This window comes from Lagenorhynchus albirostris, chromosome 2 (genome assembly GCF_949774975.1).
Source record: "Lagenorhynchus albirostris chromosome 2, mLagAlb1.1, whole genome shotgun sequence".
Taxonomy (NCBI): domain Eukaryota; kingdom Metazoa; phylum Chordata; class Mammalia; order Artiodactyla; family Delphinidae; genus Lagenorhynchus; species Lagenorhynchus albirostris.
In genome coordinates, this window is record NC_083096.1 from 67,525,660 (window position 1) to 67,546,333 (window position 20,674).

General features: G+C 34.5%; 1 protein-coding gene across 1 annotated transcript in view; it reads right to left on the reverse strand.

Moving 5' to 3' along the window:
• Nucleotides 1-1,646: 1,646 nt before the first annotated feature.
• Nucleotides 1,647-20,674, reverse strand: part of NUF2 (NUF2 component of NDC80 kinetochore complex) — a 29,659-nt gene continuing 10,631 nt past the window's right edge. Inside the window, exons 7-15 of the mRNA XM_060142227.1 lie at nt 18,945-19,042; nt 17,669-17,742; nt 16,211-16,307; nt 15,258-15,320; nt 12,356-12,493; nt 10,202-10,342; nt 9,025-9,200; nt 7,933-8,068; nt 1,647-1,913 (exon numbers count right to left, since the gene is read on the reverse strand). Coding sequence (XP_059998210.1) covers nt 1,779-1,913; nt 7,933-8,068; nt 9,025-9,200; nt 10,202-10,342; nt 12,356-12,493; nt 15,258-15,320; nt 16,211-16,307; nt 17,669-17,742; nt 18,945-19,042 — 1,058 coding nt within the window. The 3' untranslated portion in view covers nt 1,647-1,778. The remainder of the gene's footprint in view (nt 1,914-7,932; nt 8,069-9,024; nt 9,201-10,201; nt 10,343-12,355; nt 12,494-15,257; nt 15,321-16,210; nt 16,308-17,668; nt 17,743-18,944; nt 19,043-20,674) is intronic.

Sequence of the window (20,674 nt, forward strand, 5' to 3'; positions counted from 1 at the left end):
TTATTTCATGCATGAAAAACATGACCCTGAGAAGGCCCATTAGGCTTCACCAGAATGCCAATAGGTTAAAACCATTTACAGTCATCCCTCAGGGTCTGCTGGAGATTGGTCCCAGGACCCACCTCAGATTTTGTCAACTTATGCTCTGGTCCTCTGTATCTGTGGTTCTGCATCCAGATTCAACCAACCGTGGATCATGTAGTTCTATCGAAACAAATTCACGTAAAAGTGGACCCTTGCAGTTCAAAGCAGGGTTGTCAAGGGTAAACTGTACTGGCTATTAGATACTCAAGTCTGAAATTCCGGAAAAATATGACAAGTGTAACTAAATGTATATAATGCAGTAAAAGTTGCATGGATGTTTAATTCGTGATTGAAGTGGTGGGTGTTGATAAAAGTTTTCAAGGAGGGGTACAGAGGTTGAGAAGAGAAGGAGGGTCCAGGGCAGAAGTCTAGAGAACACAAACACTTCAGAGAAGAACAGAGAATGAGGCCCTCATGGAAAAACATTTAAAAGGAACAGACAGAATTAAGAGAACCAAGAGAGCAGTGTTACTGAGACAAAGGGAAAAAAGTACTGGACAGGTAGAATGTAAGGACGATAAAGATTAAAACACATCCAGGGAATCTTGATAACTATTAATGTGATCTTAGAAAATTCAGTGAATTAGTATGGAGAGAAGTAACAATGCGATGATGGGCAGGGAATGAAGTAGAAGCACATGTATAGATTAGGTTTTCTAGAAATTTGGTTGTGGAAAAAGAAAAGAGCAAGAGCTGAAGGTGGAGATGGGTCCAGGGGAGTTAAACTTTTTAAAATATAAAATGAGAGACATGGTCCTGTTTACACCCGTTACCTAGCCTCATAAACAGACCTTTCTATGGATTAAAATTCTATTTTAAAAAAGCAAGAAAGGGATAGAGCAATAGCTTAATTTTTTTGTCCCAACTCTTCCTCCCTGGACACCTAGCTCTTTCCACTCCTCCTATTCCAGGGCTTTTCCTGTCACTGAAAGCCTACTCTCTACTTACCGTAGTATTTTAGTATTTCTGACAAAGAAAAGTACCTGGAACTCCAAATACCAATACTTAACATATACATATGTCTACCAGACATATATATGTCTACCATGGCACTGTTCTAAGCAGTTTGCACATTTTAACTTATTTTCCTCATAAAAATGCCATGGCATCAGTGAAGAATTAGACTACCACACTCATACTTTCTCTTTTAAATAATTACATTAGAAAGTGTGGTACAGTAGAAACATTCCAGACCTCAGTCTCATACAGAGCACGGTTCAAATTTTGGCTCAGGACCTTCATAGTTACTTCATCTATAAAGTAGTTACAAAAATGTCTACCTAGATTTGCTTGAGTGAAGATCAAATGAGATCCCACAATGCTTAGTGCAAAGTCAGGGCTCAATAATACTATACCTCTGTATGTCGACAAACAAAGCAGCAACAGCCATGATAATAACAGAGAAACATTATATATTTCAAATGCAATTATTTCTGTTTTACTCCAACCACCACTTACAACAAGGAGCAGAGTAGAGACATGAATGGCTGCACAAGCCATTTTAATTGTAAGTTCACAAAAGTCTACATTAAATGCATTATCTTACAAAATAATAACCTATGAGAGTATATAAAAAATAACTGAGCCAACATTATTTGGTACTTTTGATGCTTCCATTAACTTAACTATTCCCTTTCCGAATATAAAATTAAAAATTGGCAAGCTATTTACAAAAAGACGTTTAATTCTGTTAATCAGGTTGATATTCTGAACATCTTTTTCTTCAGTTCAGCTGTTTTCTCATCTATTTTAGTGTGACAGTCCTCTGTTGCCTTTTCAATGCCTTCATGGTATTTCTCCAAAGCAGCTTTCAAGCTGAGAAATATTTCCTAAGTAGAAAATGAAATATAATAAGAATTATTCCATGCAACGACCTAAACTAAAAATGAGTCACAAGAATTCCAACAGTCTCGTTCATGTTTATTAATAATATTTTAAAGCCTAAAGTACCTTATGCACATGTACACACTCGTATGCCTACTCTTATTAAGCTGTGCAGATGCATCAGAAACTCAGCTACTTAGAAAGGACAAAGCAGAGACATTAACAATGGCTTGAATCCCAAGACATTAAGAACATATTTTTAATCATCAAAGAAAAATTTTTACTTTGGAGCTTTTCATGTTTACTTGGCAAATACCTAGATTACTGTACTCTGCACTTAACCCTGATCATTATTTAAGTGATATGTAAACAGATTTAATAGGTAATCTACAGGACTGAGAAATATAGGAATACCTTTTACAATTGTTTTAACAAACTGATCAGGCAGTCCTACTATAAGCAATAGTGAGTTTTCATATAAACCTATATGGATGTGTTAAGAATTAAGAAAAAATTACAAAACAATTTCTATAGACTGAATGAAATAATGAATGAACCACTTTGCATACATTTTATTCTATCTCATACTCATCAAATGCAATTTTGATCCGCTTATTATTGATTTTTCTTAAACAAAACAATTCTCAAACCTTGATACAAGAAAAAGTAGTATTCTGAAAGATTATAAAAGGTGTTTCACCACTGAAATAGAATAGCAGGCCTTTTCCAATGGAAGGAAAAAGCAGTAAATGGGTATAATGGGTATAAATGTTCTCAATTTTAAGTGCTGCTCCCATTAAACTTTTCTCAAACCCACAGTTTGGCTACTATTTATCTTAGTTAAAATTCTAGTGTAGATACTGTCTGATTTTGAGCAAATTATATAGATTATAATTTAATATAGTATGGATTCAAAATGTTCCAAAAAAGAACAACACTATTTCCAGAGACTGCCACCTATGCAAGTTTGAGAACTACTGCTCTAGATTAAGCGAATATAAATGTTTAGCTTAAGGCTAAACATTTTCCCAAAATCTAAACATAGATCATTAAATCCTAATACAAAAATAGAAGAGGGTATTTAGATTCCCAAGATCTAAATCAGGCATCAAATTACTACAACTATGATGGAATATTAATCATTAGGAAAATAAATCAAAAGTTTTTGATACCTTTATTTCTTAAATCTTGTAGGAAAAATAAGGTGAATTAGTTGCTATCTTATGTAAACACCATTTTTTAAAAAAAATCAGCACATTTCAGCAGCTACAGATCAATTTAATTTCCTGGCTCTACAGAGATATGTATTTATTCATTCCAAAAAGAAAGCTGAATAAATTTGGTAGAAAGACCTTACTCATGAGAAACTATTAAAATGAAGTGTGGTTAAATAAAGATATACAATCTGTAAATACCTGAACCAACCATTTCAACACACTCAAAGGAACAATTTTCTCCTGAGAACACCTATATTCTCAAGGAGGAACCAAATCCTACAGGTAGAGACACAATAAATGAATGAAACATTAAAGCCCAATTCCACTGGCACATCCACAGAAGCAAACAAACATTTGAAGTTCTAAGCCAACCGTCACAGGATATTAATAGCAATAGATCACAGCCCTCACGAAAGCTATATATTTCAATTTCCAATTAAATTCTGTATCCAAGTGGAACTTTATCATATTCATTCACATAATAAGTAAGTCTTACTGTGATAGCTTGGCTGAAGTTAAATATTTTTAAACTCAAACTCTAGCTCTACAGTGCCTAACATGACCAACCACTAGGGACACGTGATTATTTACATTTACATTTAAACAGCTACATGTTCCTCAGTTGCACTGGCCACACTTCAAGTGCTCAGCAGCTACGTGTACCTAATGGCTACCGTACTGAGCAGTACAGAACATTCCCAGCAGTAAGTTCTTTGGATAGCATTGGTCTAGGTAGTTATCTCACTTTTCAAATCAGAGAAATTCAAGATGACATAACATCCATGGAATTTTATGGCCAGTGTAGCCATTTACCCACCAAGTCTGTATTAATTTATCAACCACTATATTACTGAGTACCTTCTACAAGTAGCACCGTAAATAGTACAACAGTACGATGGAACATGCAATTATGCTTTCTACCCTAAAAAACCATACAATCCAGACCAGACTGGATACTGAGCACTTAAAATAGAGCTGGTATGAACAAGGAACTAAATTTTAAATTTTATTTCATTTTAATTAATTTAAAAGTAAATGTAAATAGCCACATGTTGCTAGTAGCTACCCCATTGGACAGCACAGATCAGAATAAGACTAAAAATGCTATAGTATTTGAGAAGGAGAGAAATCAAAGATATCTGAAAGGAGCCAGAGAAAGTTATATTGAGAATACACTTTTCATTAAACCTTAAACAATGAAAATGATTAGCTTAGATACAAAACTTTAAAAATCCTAGAAGGTAGGAATCATGCCTTCCTTGTTCATACTTACTCCCTGAATCAAATATAAAGGCTGGCACCTAGTAGGTGCATAGACAATTTGTTGAATGACTGACTAAATGCATGAATAACTACAGGAGAACAGGGAGTTCCTGTTTCAAGCGAGAAAGTGTAGTAATAAGAGTGATATTTTAGCAGGTTAAATTTGGCAATACTTAGGATTCAGGGCAGATTTGATGCAGGAGGATCTTAAGTCAAGGAAGAAATATAGCCAGTTTTTGCTGGAATTGATGAGTATTAGAAAGTTATGTGATAGAAGTATGATTAGAAAGGGGTTGTTATGAACAGTATCAATGACATTATCTTGGTGATTGGATATCAGGATTATCTAAAGAAAATCCAAAATTGCAATTCTTTGTGATATTTTGAAAATGATGATGCGGCTGAAGAATATGAAGAAACTAAGTGAAAGAGAGAGGGAAAGGGAAGGGGAAAGAGAGAGAGACAGAGGGGGAAGGAGAAAGTGAGGAAGAGGAAAGACACTAGAGATGTTGAATGTAATTTAATAATTGTTTATTTTTGTTGTGATAAGCTAATCCATTGAAAACACCCATCAAGCAGCTAAAATAAGGAGTAGAGTTGAGGAAGACAGAACAGGAAACAGATTTTTGAAAGCTATCTAAATAAAGATGATGATTGAAACTAGAAGAGATGAAATATCTATGGAAAAGAATAATTAGTGAAAAAAAGGATATGATGATCATTAGGGTCCAACAGAATTACACAAAGAACAGTTTGGCAATCTTAACATATCCTTCTTTCCTTTTCATGAAAGATGATTATGAAGTAAGTTAAGGAGGCTTCTTTGACAAAATATATTTTGATTTCATCAGGGGACTTACAGACTCTCCCAAGCTATTTTGGAACAAATGGATACCACAGTGTTGTCTGGGTAAAGGTATGGTTAGAACAACTTAGGAAGTTGAACAACTGTATCCAAAGTTTTGATCAGTAGTTCTATGCCATTCTGAAGGAAGAAATACAACACAGCAAAGGGCCCAGTTCTACTCAACATTTATCTCCCCTGGAGCAAAAGGCATGCTGGTCAAATTTGTAGGTGATGCTAAGCCATGAGAAATAGTTAATGTGAATGATACATAGATTTAAACTGACCTTGACATTTTGGAAATCAAGGTGGAAATAAATAACATGAAACCTAAAATAAATAACAGTAAAATCCAGAATTAAAATTTCAAAAAACTAGTTGCATTAAAGTGTGGTGAAAAAATTTTAAGTTGGCAGAACCTCATATGAAAAAGACAGAGGTCCTTTAATTGATCACAAGCACAGTCTGAGCCAAGGGCAAGATGCTGCTGTTAAAAATCCAACCCAGTATTACGCTTCATTAACAGCAGCCTTGTGCTCTGGGGCTGGTCACACCATTACTTGGAAGACTATGTTTAGTACTGGGTTCTACATTTTAAACAGAATAAAAAAAGCAGGAAACAGAGTAGAGAGGACAGAAAACAGAATAATGAATCTGAAAATTAAACTATATAAAGAATGGCTGGAAAACTAGGGCTAATTAACCTGGATGAGAAGGCTGAAAGAACCCATGATCTTTACCCTCAAATGTCTTAAGTACAGTTTTATTCAGTAGAAGAGGATACAGATTTGTTCCAGAGAGGTGATCTTGGTTCACTAGAGTACAGAAATGAACATTTTTAAACTCAAAATAAGAAGTAACATTTTAATAACTATAGCTGTCCTGGTAGAACAGCTTGGGTAGTGATGAGCTCTGTAATATTGAGAACAATGAAGCAGAACACATCAGTGGTTCTCAAGAGCCATGCTAAAAAATTTAGGCTCATGGGCCCCACTGCTGGTAATTCTAACTCAATATATTTTCGTGGGGGGTTGCTCATCTTTAAATTCCTCATTGAGTTCTACTACATGGCTAATTTTAAAAAACAGCATGCTAGATGGCTTTCCAATTTTACAAATATTTATGAAAAGCATAACATATAAGGCAGCATTCTAGGCATGGTTTGACAAGACATACTAAGGTAAAAAATAAGATTGCTATTGTTGAGAAACTTAAAATGTTATTGGCAAGACATATATGCACAAAACTAAAAGGAATTTAAGGCAGGCACGGGCACCTTTTATGACCTATAGACAAAAGGTACTTACATTAGTAACTGGTTCATTAATTGTATCTGACCATGTGATAACAAATAAATATCTGCTCATTTGATTTGGTTAAGAATTAGGATTAAATATCTCCTAAGGTCTTTCTAACCCCCATTCTAGAGATAAACAGAGGGCCAAAGGCTTGGTAGATATCCAGTTAAGGGACAGAAAAAAAAAAAAAAAGTGGTTGGAATGTAGAAAGAAAAGGAAGAATAGAAAAAATCAGGACAGTGTACTGGGCAGACCATGGGAGGGGAAACCCAGCCATTTTCTTTTTCTTTCTTCCCTTCCTTTTAAAGTAGCCTTGAGAGAATCCTCACTATGTATATATACACTTACATGTGCACGTGCTAACAATCTAATATTTCAGAGGATAAAAGCTCCTGAGAACAAGAGAGGGGATTGACTACTGTGGTTCTTTTAGTATTAAGAATCCTTGCAAATTAAATGTGAATGGTGAAAGGTAATGATAGCATGTTTAAATATCTTTCAGGTTTCAGAGGTTTAGGATAAGATATCAATGTAGGCAAGATGAAGAATGAGAAAAAAAGAGGCCAAGGGATTTTACATGATAAAGGGCTGTTTTTAGTGACTTCTGGTAGAGCAGTTTGGGACAATCTTGAGGACACTGAACAAACTTTAAAGGCTAAGGATAGAATGAGATGTGATAAAGGTAGCAGGAATAGACTACTTTTTTGGGTCTTTGGCAGTCAACAAAAAAAAGAGAAATAAACATAATAAACATACTATGTTTGGCACTATACTGACATTTTGGAAGATAAAAATGTAGAAGACAAGATGCCTGTCCTCATTAAACTTGAGACTGTGTATGAAACAATAAAATAAATATACTTGAAACAAGCAGAGTAACTTTAGGTAATTATGATAAAGTTATCATTAAAGAAAAACATCTCAAAATACCGGTAACAACTCAAATACATTTAACACTGATGATAAGAAATACTTTTGAGATCCTTTTATCAGGAAAAAATGCAAAACTTTTTTAGAAGACATTACTTTAAATCACCATCTAAATTCATGTATCAAAAAAATTCAGAACCTTTATGGAGCACCCACTCGCATTGCAAAGCACGATTCTAGGTGCTAACAGGGAAAAAAGACAAGGAAAAAAAAGGTATGCAAAGGTATGCAAGGAAAAAAAAGGTATGCAAAGGTATGCAAGGGAAAAAAAGGTATGCAAACTATAGTTGCATACATGCAAACTATCCCAGGGTAATGGAAAAGGTGCTATAAATGGAAATAAAAGCAACAGACCTGAGGGGTCAATTTCTACTCTGGAGAACTGACAAAATCTTCAAAATGAGGATGACATAATTTACATTTTAAACTTGTGAGATTATCTGAAATTAATTTCTTATGAACATATACTCACCTGAGACTTCAGTTTCTCCCTTTCAGCAGCATCTTTTAGTTGTTGAATTCCAAATTTAATTTTTTGGATTTCTTGATTAATTGTGGTTACCCGCTCATAGACAGCACCTCTTTTTTCTTGAACTTTATTGCAATCTCTAAAGGAAAATAGAGACAGCTAAATTATAATTCCTCTTAAGCATCTAAACAGTCAAGCATTTAACTCTAATTTTGATTCCAAAGAGACTGTTTGTATTTGACTGACACACCTAAAACTCTTCTCAAGATACGAAAGCAAATACGCGAATCACAGCGTGGCGCTATATTCAGCTCATGGCATAGAGTGAGCTCTTCCACACAAAGCTGTTATTTAACATGGAGATCTTAAGTCACATCTCCCCAGTTGTGCTCACTCATGTACTGTTGTTAGCAGTGTGAATCAGCACAACTTTCCTGCAAGGCGTGTGGCAACAAATTAAAACCCTCAGGTTCTGCCCTTTTGGTTCATCTGCATGAGGACAGCAAAGGAAATCTTCAGACCATCCTAATACACCTTTTAGAGGCTGAAATAGTGTCATCTCATAGACATATCTGGGGCATTTATTCTAAAAACACATTTTTGGAACTGATGGGAAGAAGACTCTACCAATGAAACACCCAAACATACTGGCCAACAACAACGATGACGACAGCCATGACAAAATGCTTAGCAAAGTACTACTTTGTATATGAATAAAAAAATAAGACTTTTCTCAAAATATGCTATGTTACAGACCAGCTGGACAGTAAAATGAACCAGTTGATTCACTCTAATACAACTCTAGACCACTGTCTCTAAAGTGCACTGAAATAAGCAGTAGCACCAGAACCCTTCTGAAGAATTGTACAAAGGATTTGGAATTGTGATATCAGGAAAAGAAAAAAAAACTAGTACCTAAAACATCTCTAAATCTAGATATAGCAACATTATGAAGTCATAATTAACTCATCTGTTTTAGCCACCTAACAGTGGAATACCTTTTTGAAATTATAGGAGATTTGGAATCTTAGGGAAAAAGTGAATTAGGTTTTTCTAATTACTTTCTAATACATTAAATTTAAAATAAGTTCATACTCAATCATGGTGCGTTTGTACTGCTTGACATCCTCATGCTTCTTATTTATTCTGAACTGTGCTGTGGCAAGTTTTTCCTTCTTCACAATCATCAGTCTTTTAAAGGAATTTTCTTCAGTCTTCAATTTCTTCAGTTCTGACTCATCACTCTCAATTTTGTCCTCCAAGTTCAGGCTCTGTATTTTATGAGATGTATTTAAAGTCAATACAACCAATTAGGATTTACAAATAAAATGAAGGACTATTTTCTAGGATGCGCTATAATAAAATACAATTTTAAAATGTGATAAAACTGTTTAAACACTGAAAGCCCAGCACAAGAATGCAGACTGAACGAAACAGACAACAGGAAGGCACTAGGGATACTGAGAAAGAACCTGACACCTAAAGAGGTGTTATTTCTCATGTCATTTTATCAGCAAGGATTGGAATAGAGGAACACGTTAATAAGATCAGCCAACTAGCTAAGTTGAGGGGGTGAGGGTCTGAACTAAGGTAGTAGGAATAAAGAGGAAAGAGTAGACCCTAGAAACAAAAGCAGTGGCTCTCAATCCTTTTTTGTGCTGACTCTTGATGGGAGATAAGGGAAGTGTGTAGCTGGGAAAGAATATCTCAGGCTACTCACCGTTCAACCCCTTCTTCCCTCAAGAAAGAAATCTTTCATTAAATGCTATGTCAGTGATCCTGGGGGCAGTCTGGATTAGGCTAATGAAGTGAAAAGGATTTTCAAGTTTCTAGCCTAAGAAACTTAAAAAACGTTGGCCTTAGCTGTCCATCTTCACTCAGGGCAGGGTCTGTGTGGTAAACTTTAAATCTCTTTATAGATACTAGCTACAGTGTTAGACAGTAAGTTGGGACTTTATGCTTACTGATTAGAAGATCATTTCCAACTGTCAGAACAAGTTTAAAATTCCATTACTTTTTTCCAAAATATACATGGTAATATGCTATGTTAATTAATTTATTATTCATTTCATCTGAAGGTTAAAATGGGTCTACTATTGCTATATTTAAAAAGAACACTGTTTTATCCTTGAGCACACATTGCCACATCTATTATAATGTAGAATGACCCAGCTTTTCTGTAGGAAAACAGCAACAGAAAGTAAAAGCAAATTCAAGGGACTACAGTAAACTATTACATAATAAAGACATAAAAACTCCATGCAATACAAACCTCCTTTAAGATAGTGGTTAATTTTTCCCTATTATCTGCAAGGTCCTGTATTTTCTTTTGATATAGCTGCACCTCCAGCTGACATGAAGGCAGGCAGTCAACAGAGTCTCGATAGATTTCATACTTTTCCATCACCTCTTGCTTTGAAAGAAAAAAAACACAGAAACCAGGTTGGCAGTCTCCTTTATGAAACTGCAGTAATGTCAATTTGTTTGCTCTTAAATAATTTCTGTACTTGATACTGAAAGCTAAAGAGCAGAGAACAATTAAGTTTCTAGGTCAGTAGCAAAGCACTATTACTGACATGTGTCTAAGCACATATAATTATGCTTCCTAATTGCCAAATAGCCTTGAACAAAGAAAAACTACCATAATTTTACTAAATCACTCATTGAAGTACCTTCCAAAGGTTATTCATAACAATTTTTAAAGAGTTCATTTCTGCTAATACTCAAACTACTCCTGATTATTCCTGGGCAATTATATTACCAATTATAATCTTCCTATTCATTTGTATAGTAACTATTACTACACCTAATTCTTTCAAAAAGATTAATTCTTCTCCTAAAATTAGGAAATGAGCATATGTTTACCACAAGCACTGCAACAATACAAAGGCTTCTTTCCTTTCCCCACTAGTCTATCTCTCCTCCCACCTTATTAACCAGTTGGATTTTGTCTTCAGTGAAATGCTTAATCATATTTCAGCTCATTTTTCCATTAAGTTGTCTTTTTCCTACTAATTTGTAAATACTCTTTTGTGTCTTTGCATATCATGGATATAATCCCTTTACCTGTCATATGCACTATATATATGTTCCACACGTCTACTTTTCTCTATAGCTTTTGAGTTTCCAATCTTAATTTAAAAACTCTATCCCAGTCCAAGACAATACAAGTGTTCGCCTAAAATTTCTAAACTTGTTAAATTTTCAATCCAATTAAAAATTATTTTTGTAAATGGTGCAAGGTATGGACCCAACTTGCTTTTCGTCTAGATGAACTGCCAATTGAATCAGAATTGCTTATTAAATAAACAGATCTCATAAATACTCAGATCTATTTCTGAGCTCTCATTTCTGTTCTAGTAATCTTTGTCTATTCCCGTGTGATAATTCTTAATTATCAGGAATGACTTGAATAATAAATTTAGAGATAAACCAGAAATGTTCTTTTTAATTAACAGTTTAAAAACCTTTCCTCATAAAGGATGCTAAATTGTCTACCTACTTCTACTTTTGTCCCACATACCTCAATCCATCTCCGAGAGTAACCCATAATCTTTTTAAACTTAAATCATACCATGTTCCAACACTACCCTTTTAAACTAGCCAGTGGTATGCCCTTGCTTTTAAGGTAAAATCCAGCACCCTGAATAATCTGCCCGTTGCCCATTCCATCATCATCTCATGCCATTCTCCTTCTTATACATCATGCTTTCTTCCTTGAATATAACTTACTCTCTACTACTACCTCATAGAATTTGCATATGCTGTTCCCTCTGCCTTGAATGCTCTTTCAATATCAATTTATTAATATAACCTCTGTTCATCCTTCAGATGTCAACATAAATTTCCATTCCTTCCCACCTCCACCTCTTGATTTCCACAATACTAAACTAGGCTACTCTCATTATGTTATTTTGAAGCACCCTATCCTATTTTTTATTTGTTTGTTTCTCTCTTTGGTGCTTTATGAAAAATAGACTTTATTTGTTAGAGCAGTTTTAGGTACATAGCAAAATTAAGCAGAAGGTACAGAGAGTTCCCATATACTTCCTGCCTCTACACATGCACACCCTATACTTTTTCATAATACATATTATAATTTATAATTATAGAACTGATTTTAAAATTGTTTAACACCTTTCTCACTTAAGATAAAGTAACTAAGTCTCATGAGGACAGGTCATTTCTGTTTTGATCACCCAGGGCAAAAGCCTCAAAAATTTGTTGCATAATTAAACAAATGTCTTGAAATTATACTTCTTTTCCTACATCCATTTTAGAGAAGAGCTAAAAATTAAAGACAAGGGCAAAAAGCCTAAGAAGAAGAGATGTATAGATAATCTGGAAATCAGAAAATTAACACACAATTAAACAAGAGTTGCTAAAAAGAAAAAGAGAAAAGCATTAAAATAAAAAGGAAACTCACTCTGGAATTCTTAAGCTTCTGGACTGTATCTTTCATTTTTTCTTTATAATTCTTAAGCTTCTCTGGAGAATCCACAATTTTTGTTTTCAAACTCTCTTGTACTTCTTTCAAAGAAACCACTGACAATTTTAGTTCATTCTGTTGAGAAAACATTTTTATATGTTAGATATAATAATAAAACTGGTGATTAGCCACTACGGTAATGGAAAAGAACAAAGAAATGGGTCTGTGTTTGTTGTAGTGGGGGTTAAATTAAATTTTGACCGCATCACTCCCCTGCTTGATTGCTCACTTTTGTCTGCAGGCCAAAGATCAGGCTCCTTAACACACCATTCAAGATCTTTCATTATGTAGCTCTTACTCTCCCTTCCAGTGTCACCTTCCACCAGCTTCCTACTACACTCTACAATCTGGTAATATAGTCAGTCTTATGTCTGGACAATTATAAGTGATCTCTCTCTGATAGTATGGTCCTCCTGAGTACCATCATCCCATTCCTGTACTGCAAGTGAGTTTCTATTAATCCTTGAAAATCCTGTTCCTACTTCCTCTGTATTCCTTCTATAAACAGTTATTGTACATGTGATACTATAACTATGTATTTAATATGTGTTTCTGAATTAACTGAGCAACCTGGGATTGTGAACAGTTATCTTTGCTTTCCCAGAACCCAATGAAAGTAATAGCACTGAGAAGGTACTCAGTACACAGTTACTAAACTAAAACAAATTTCCTTCTCCTGAATTTAAAACCATTGGGGGAATTAAGATGAAGGGTATCTGAGAATTCTCTTATATAACACAAATCCATTCCTATGAAAACAGAACAACAAAACAGCAACAAATGACTATATGACCTATATCTGTGCATGTAACGGCACAGAAAAAGGACTGGAAAAGTGTAACCTCTAGGTACAGTTGGCAGAGAGAAGAGGGCCTTTCATGTCTCTCTCTCTCTCTCCCTCTCTCTCTCTCTCTTTATATATGCATATGTATGTTATCGGAGTATTTTACAATAGGTATGTATTACTATACAGCTTGTATAATTTGCCTAAATTATTTCTAACTAAAAAATTTTAAAAAGTTCTTACCTTTTCATCAACTAACTCAGAGGCCAAAACTGAATGTTTGAAACAATATTATTTACTTTTTTCTTAGAATTTAGCACACCACCACATTATCTACTCTTTTAATGCCCTACAGAATTAGAGATCATTTTCCTTACATTAGCATTGACTTTCATCAACTTTCTTCCCTCTACAAAGAGCCTAAATTTGCTATTTTAACTACAAAGTGATTTTGTTTTAATATAGATTTAAATGGGACAGAGAGAAATGAATAATAAAATTGAACCATAGTCAATATTACTCTGATGAAAACATCTGCCAGTAAGAAGTGACAGAAAAATAAGGAATATATTATACCAAAGTAAATTTCAGAAAGCTATAAAGTATAAACATTAAAATAACAGGGGGACTTCCCTGGTGGCGCAGTGGTTAAGAATCCGCCTACCAACACAGGGGACATGGGTTCGAGCCCTGGTCCGGGAAGATCTCACATGCCACAGAGCAACTGGGCCCGTGCACCACAACTACGGAGCCTGCGCTCTAGAGCCCGCAAGCCACAACTACTGAAGCCTGCACGCCTAGAGCCCATGCTCCAAAACAAGAGAAGCCACCGCAATGAGAAGCCTGCGCACCACAACGAAGAGTAGCCTACCGCTCGCCGCAACTAGAGAAAAGCCCACATGCAGCAACGAAGACCCAACGCAGCCAAAAATAAATAAATTCATTAAAGAAAACAAAAAAAAAAATAGGGAAATAATAAAAGTACAAGAGAAAATACGGGATTAAAAAAATGAGGAATGAGATAGGCCTTTCTATGTATAGAGTTAAACCCAAATGTAGAACACTGTATCTATCAATTTTACTACATAAATACATAAACCTGCCAATAGGAAAAAATGATGAATTTGAAAGACAAATAGAGTTAATACCGCTAATTCATGGACTTAAAAAAAATGAAATAAACAAGGAACATATACAGGTAGTTCACGTAGTAAGAAATAACAACAAATCACTGAATAAGGTGGTCTAAGTCACTAAAAAAAAAAAAAAATCAAAATTAAAATGAGGTGTTTTTTTTCCCCTATAAGAATGGCAAAGATAAAAAGAAAAATAAAAACATCCACTTCTGACTACAATGTAGGGAAAAGAATACTCTCATATTCTACTGGTAGAAGTGCAAATTGATATCTTTTTAGAAGACAGTTTGGCAATGTGGGCCAAATTTAAGTGTGATTTCCTTTAACATAGAAATCCTACATTTAGGAATCTACTGTATGATAAAAAGCAGCCTGGTGCACAAATATACAGGTACATGTGTAGGTGTGTAACACACATGTGCTATTGTTCAATAGCAAAATATTAGAAGCAATGTGAATGTCTATCAATAGGACACTAAAACAATCTACATTTAAGGTATATACATAGAATGCACAACTATATGCAGTTATTAAAATAATGAGGCTATATATTGACGTGATAACTATTTACACTATATTGTAAAATGAAAAAAAAAGCAGGTTTGAGACATGTAGAGAGTAATATCATTTATGTAGAATTACACATATATGTGTATATTTGCACAGAGAAATGTAATCTATGACATGTACCTGATTGCGTGGTGAGCTTTCAGGTGATTTTCACTTCTGTCATACATTTTTGTGTTTCCACATTTTTTAAAACAATAGTCAACTATTATATTTAAATTGTAAAAAGTTAAATTAGTTTCACTTTAAGGGAAAAAGAGAGAAACATTTAACAATAATAACACACAGTTAAAATACTCCTCCAAACAAAAGATTCAAACCTTAAATGCTAGTTAAATGAAAAGATGCTTACCAAACGCTTGGTTTTTTCTGAAATATCTGACTTCTTTTGTGAATTTCCCTCTTGAAGCACTATCTAGGGAAAGAAGCAAACAACTGCTTTATAATGATTCAAAACAGATTTAAATTTAGTCAATGCTTTTTAATAAAATAAAAGTAAGAAAGGACAGGAATTAAATGGATTAGACCAGATAATCTCAAACTTTCTGTTCATTATGACCCTAAGGCCAAAAGAAACACCTATCAGTTCCTTTATTAAGTAGTTAAATCCAAATAACTGAATAAGTATTTATGTCCTAATAACTTAGTAGCCCTTTGGAAAAGTAATACATACAAATTGAAAGAAAAATACTATTTTTATTTTATTCTTAAACAGCCACAACTACTTCCAAATTGGATGTATGTACTGCAAAAATTGGGCACTACACAAATTCACACATCTTATAATCACTGGACACAGACAATTCTTATTTCTTGTTGCACGATGATTTTCGCATAGCACTTGCTTTTTATCATGGCAAAAGCCAAAAACCCATGTTCACAAAGATACGAAAGGAAGGTAACGTGAGTTCATGTTGCAACTGTGAACTACCTTGAGCTAGAAAAGTTCAAGCAGTGTATGACAGATGCTGAATGTTGTTTCCCTTTAAAATTTAAAATAACCTGAAGCACACTTGAGGGTTTGCTGCAGTATCCAGGGCGCCTCAGCACACAGTTTGGAAACATCAGGTTTAGACACAGAAAAATCTTAAAAAATTCTAGTCAACAAGATAGCATATACCTTTGACAACATCAATAAATAATCATGGTTTGACCTGGACAACAGAAGTATATATCTGTTATAAGGTGCACAAATGGACACAGCGATATACCCCATTTCTTTAGTAATTGAAAGCAATGTGATCTTAGCTCCTCCACATCTACAAAAAAACTTTAAAAAAGTTTAAGGTGTCCAACAACAGATACCGTTTTTTGACGAAACTCTTGATTCAGCGACTGCTGCAGCTCCTGAATATCATCTGAAAGCTGCTTGAACTCTGCTTGCTCTTCAACTGGAACAGAACTGAACACAGCAAAATAAATTAAAATAACATATATCAAGTTCTTAACCTTGAAAGGCCAAAAACAGTCTCTTCCCTCCAATAACCTAAATGAAAAAAACTATCTGCTTTCATGTTTATGAGTTCTCATTCTTCCAAATGACAGTAATTTAAAATCCATGACCTGGCTGGCCTCTACTACAAACAGAAAATAAAAATCAGATGAGCTCCTTCAACTTCCTGCCACCAAATCTCTGTGTGGACTCATCTGCATACATACCTACCCTTTCTAACTCCACTCCTAATTTTAGTGCTGATTCCTCCACCTCTGCTCTGGCTCTCATTTTCTCACATCTCTCTCCTGTATCACCCATTTCTTTTGCTCTACTAATCCTTCCTAATAGCACTTACACATGTTTCAGTCTCTTCCCTATGAATGCTCTCAACTTTAGTTTTTAAAACATGGTATAGAATTGTTACTTTAATTTTCATTTCCTCTACTGTTATTGAGTTTAACGATCTTTACATATTTTTAATTAGCTATTTGTACTTAATCCTCTGTAAATTCCCTGTTTATAGCCTTTGCCCATTTTTCCATTATCTTTTTTCCTATCAGTTTGTAGGAGTTCTTGGTATATTAAGAATATTACATGGCCTTTGTTATTAAGATAGTAAGGCTTTGCTGCATATGTTGCAAATATTCTCTTCCAGTTTGTCATTTCTCTTTTGACTTGGTTTATGGTGAATTTACCATGTTAAATTTTAATATCTGCCTCCTACTCCCAGTCTTTTCAGCTTGCTGCTGTCTCTAAAGGCAATTTATGCCAGGACAGGCTAAAAAAGAGCTCTCACTTGAAACAGAAAAATCCAAAGACATCAACGTATTAGGAGGGATAAAAATAAAAAAATCCTTTTGTTCAAAATCAATACATATAAAGCCAAGAAATCATAACCCTTGAATGATTCCTTCTCCTATTTGACCTTTGAGTCAAAAAACAAAACAAAACAAAACAGCAAACCTCTGTGGAAGGAATAAAAATTTTAACAGAATTAACTGATCTGAAGGAAAAAAGAGAATCCTGTCAGTTACTGCTCACCTACTAAGATAAATACCACTACATATAATTTAGGAGAGTAACTAAGTTAATGGCTTTAAACATGTCTCGCTGATGCATTAACAACAAAAAAAAGTAAAAGAGTAAATTATGCACTAAAATTTAGAAGAAAAGCTAGTTTTTCTTTTTCAAAAAAGGTAAACTTAAACACTCTGCTATTTAATAAAGAAGATAAAAGAGATGAAGTAGACTGTAGACTGTAAAATACTACTTACATTCATTTTGCATTTTGAAATTGCATTTATTTTATTTGTAAATCTCCTACTTACTCAAGTCTCTCCAATTTCATTATTGCCTCCTGGTGTGCAGTATTTAACTGCTGCATTTTGTCCACAGAAGATTTCTATTAAAGCAATTTTAACAATTTCATATTAGTGTTTTTCAACATAATCAGAGACATGTTTAAAAAAATATCTACCGGTACTGGCTACAAAATGCTTCCTCACTCTACAAATTTCACCATGAGAAATAAGAAATTTAAGAAAGAATTAGGCATTTACGACAAGTGACTTAGGAATTCCTTTACTTATTCAACACACAAATGTTGAGTTCTTACTACAGTCAGGCCCTGTGCTAAGTACCAGGAATAATTCCCAAGAAGACTAATTTATAGTTCCTCGACTTAAGTAGTTCAGTCTCCTTGATGAGTCAGAAAAACGAATATAAAACTACAAAACAACTTGTCATAGAACTGATTATAATGACAACCTATCCAACCTGGGCAATGTCTGGGAAGGTGTATCACAGAGGGTTCATAGAAATGATAGATGTCTGAGCCATGTCTTAAAAAAATGAAGTGAAATTAGCCAAACAAAATTGTGTGCTTGTATGTGTTGGCACATACATCTGTACACTTTGGAGAGTATGTGATGTTTAGGTGGTATAAGCTGAACATGATTTGTACAAGGAAATATTTATCAATGTAGCTCAGTCACTAAAGGCCTAATTCTCTGGTGTTACTCCGGTGCTTTTCTAAAAGTATGGTACCCTCAAACTGTGGACAGATGGGAACAAATCACACAGATGACCCATAATCTTTCCAAATTCCCTAAATTGTTGATGAAATGAGTTTCTATCTGTTAAAGTGATTTACTTGAACTGAATCTTATAATGCAATGTCAAGTAAGCATGATAAACAGAACAAAACACCTAATTAGGCTATTATTTAGAAAGCAAATATAAACGTCAAATATCTCAATTATTTAAAGAACACTACATTATCTATTAAACTTCAAAGAAAAGGAATGGGTTATCACTATTCTCTTCCCTTACATTTCCTAATAAAGGAAAAGGAGTCTCAGCTACAAAATTTAAACAAAAACCCCAACTTCTCTCTAATGATACCAAATATAGAAGAAAATCTCATTCTGAGATCAGCTTACTAAAATCTGCAATTTCATATGAATATAATATTGATATGTAAATTTAATTCTAATGGCCATAAAACAATTAGGTATCTGTGACAACCATTTCAAAATAGATTAGTGGTGCACAAATGATGTTATTGATCTGGTATGTGACCCAAAAAATACACTTAAATCTTACATATTGCCAAAGAAACTCCATGTATGTCTCACGGCATGCTTCTCTGAAGTGAATAAAGTTGATAATGCCACTTAAAAACCGACTTGTCCGTTTTGCCTCTAAAATACAAAGAAAGACTCCTTAAATAAATCTTTGAAACAATATAATACAAAAGTGAAAATTTATCCTTTTTCCACTATATATTCCGCTCATAGTTACAGAACAAAAATATGTGTTTGCTAATTAACCAAAGTGAAGAACTGCTCTAACTTGATGATCAGAATTATCTTAACCAAAAAAAAAGCACTTTGACCATGAAAGAACAACAGAGACCAACCAGATTTACTATCCCATCTTAAACAACCAGAAAACCGGACAAAATATATAAAACAACAAATTTTAGACACTGAACAACAAGCAATATAGGACAGCAATCCACAAGAGAAGTAAATGAGGTGAACCCTATTAATGAATGCACTAGCCCACCACTTAAGGGAATTTTCAGGCTGTAAACCAGGGAGGTAGAATATAAACAGAACTCATGGGTTTTGCTGAGTCATGAAGATAGAGTTCAGAGTTTGGAGAGACCAAAGCAACTATAATTTTTAGAGTCTGAAGAGGCCAAGGCAACTAGAATTTATAAAAACTCTATCTTCTTGATTCAGCCTTTGAATTCATTCAGCCTATGAATATATTCTATAAATATATTCCATTTGTTCAGGAAGGTAGAGAAAAGCATTAGCATTATAAGGAGAGAAAGGGAAAACCTGAATCAAATTTTACAATTGAAAAATAAAATACCTGAAATGAAAAATGCACTAGATAGGATTAAGAGCAGATTAGGCATACAGATGAAAGGATTAGTGAAACTGAAGACATAGCAATAAAAGCTACCTAAAATGAAGGCCAGAGAGAAAAAAAAGAATAGAGAACTTATGAACTGAGGGACAATATCAAGCAGCATAACAAATGTGTAATTGGAGTCCTACAAAGACGAATGACAGAAAAAACTTTTATAAAATAGCTAAATATCTTCCAAATTTGATAGAAACTATAAACATATCCAAGGAAGTGAGCAAATCTAAGTGGGGGTAAAAAAATAAAATAAAATAAAATCTCCAAAGGCACATTATAATCAAATTGCTGAAAACGTGTGATAAAGAGAAAGTCTTATTAAAAACAGCCAGACGGGGACTTCCCTGGTGGCGCAGTGGTTAAGAATCCGCCTGCCAATGCCGGGGACGTGGGTTCGAGGCCTAGTTCGGGAAGATCCCACATGCCACGGAGCAACTAAGCCAGTGCACCACAACTACTGAGCCTGCGCTCTAGAGCCTGCGAGCCACAACTACTGAGCCTGCGTGCTGCAACTACTGAAGCCCGCGCACCTAGAGCCTGTGCTCCACAACAAGAGAAGCCACCACAATGAGAATCCCACGCACCACAACGAAGAGTAGCCCCTGCTCGCTGCAACTTGAGAAAGCCCACGCACAGCAACGAAGACCCAACGCAGCCAAAAATTAAATAAATAAATTTATTAAAAAAAAAAAACAGCCAGAAAGGAGGAGAACCAAGAGAGAATAACTCCAGGTTGAGTAAGCAAGTGGTTTAGATTATTAACTTTCATATAGAAACAGCTGATGATGCCTTGGACTCACATGACACAGGGAAATGGAACTGAGATCCCTACTAGACGTGGGACTCTAGAAAGGCTACATCCTTAGAGAAAAGGTAGATTAAGGAAAGTAAAATTT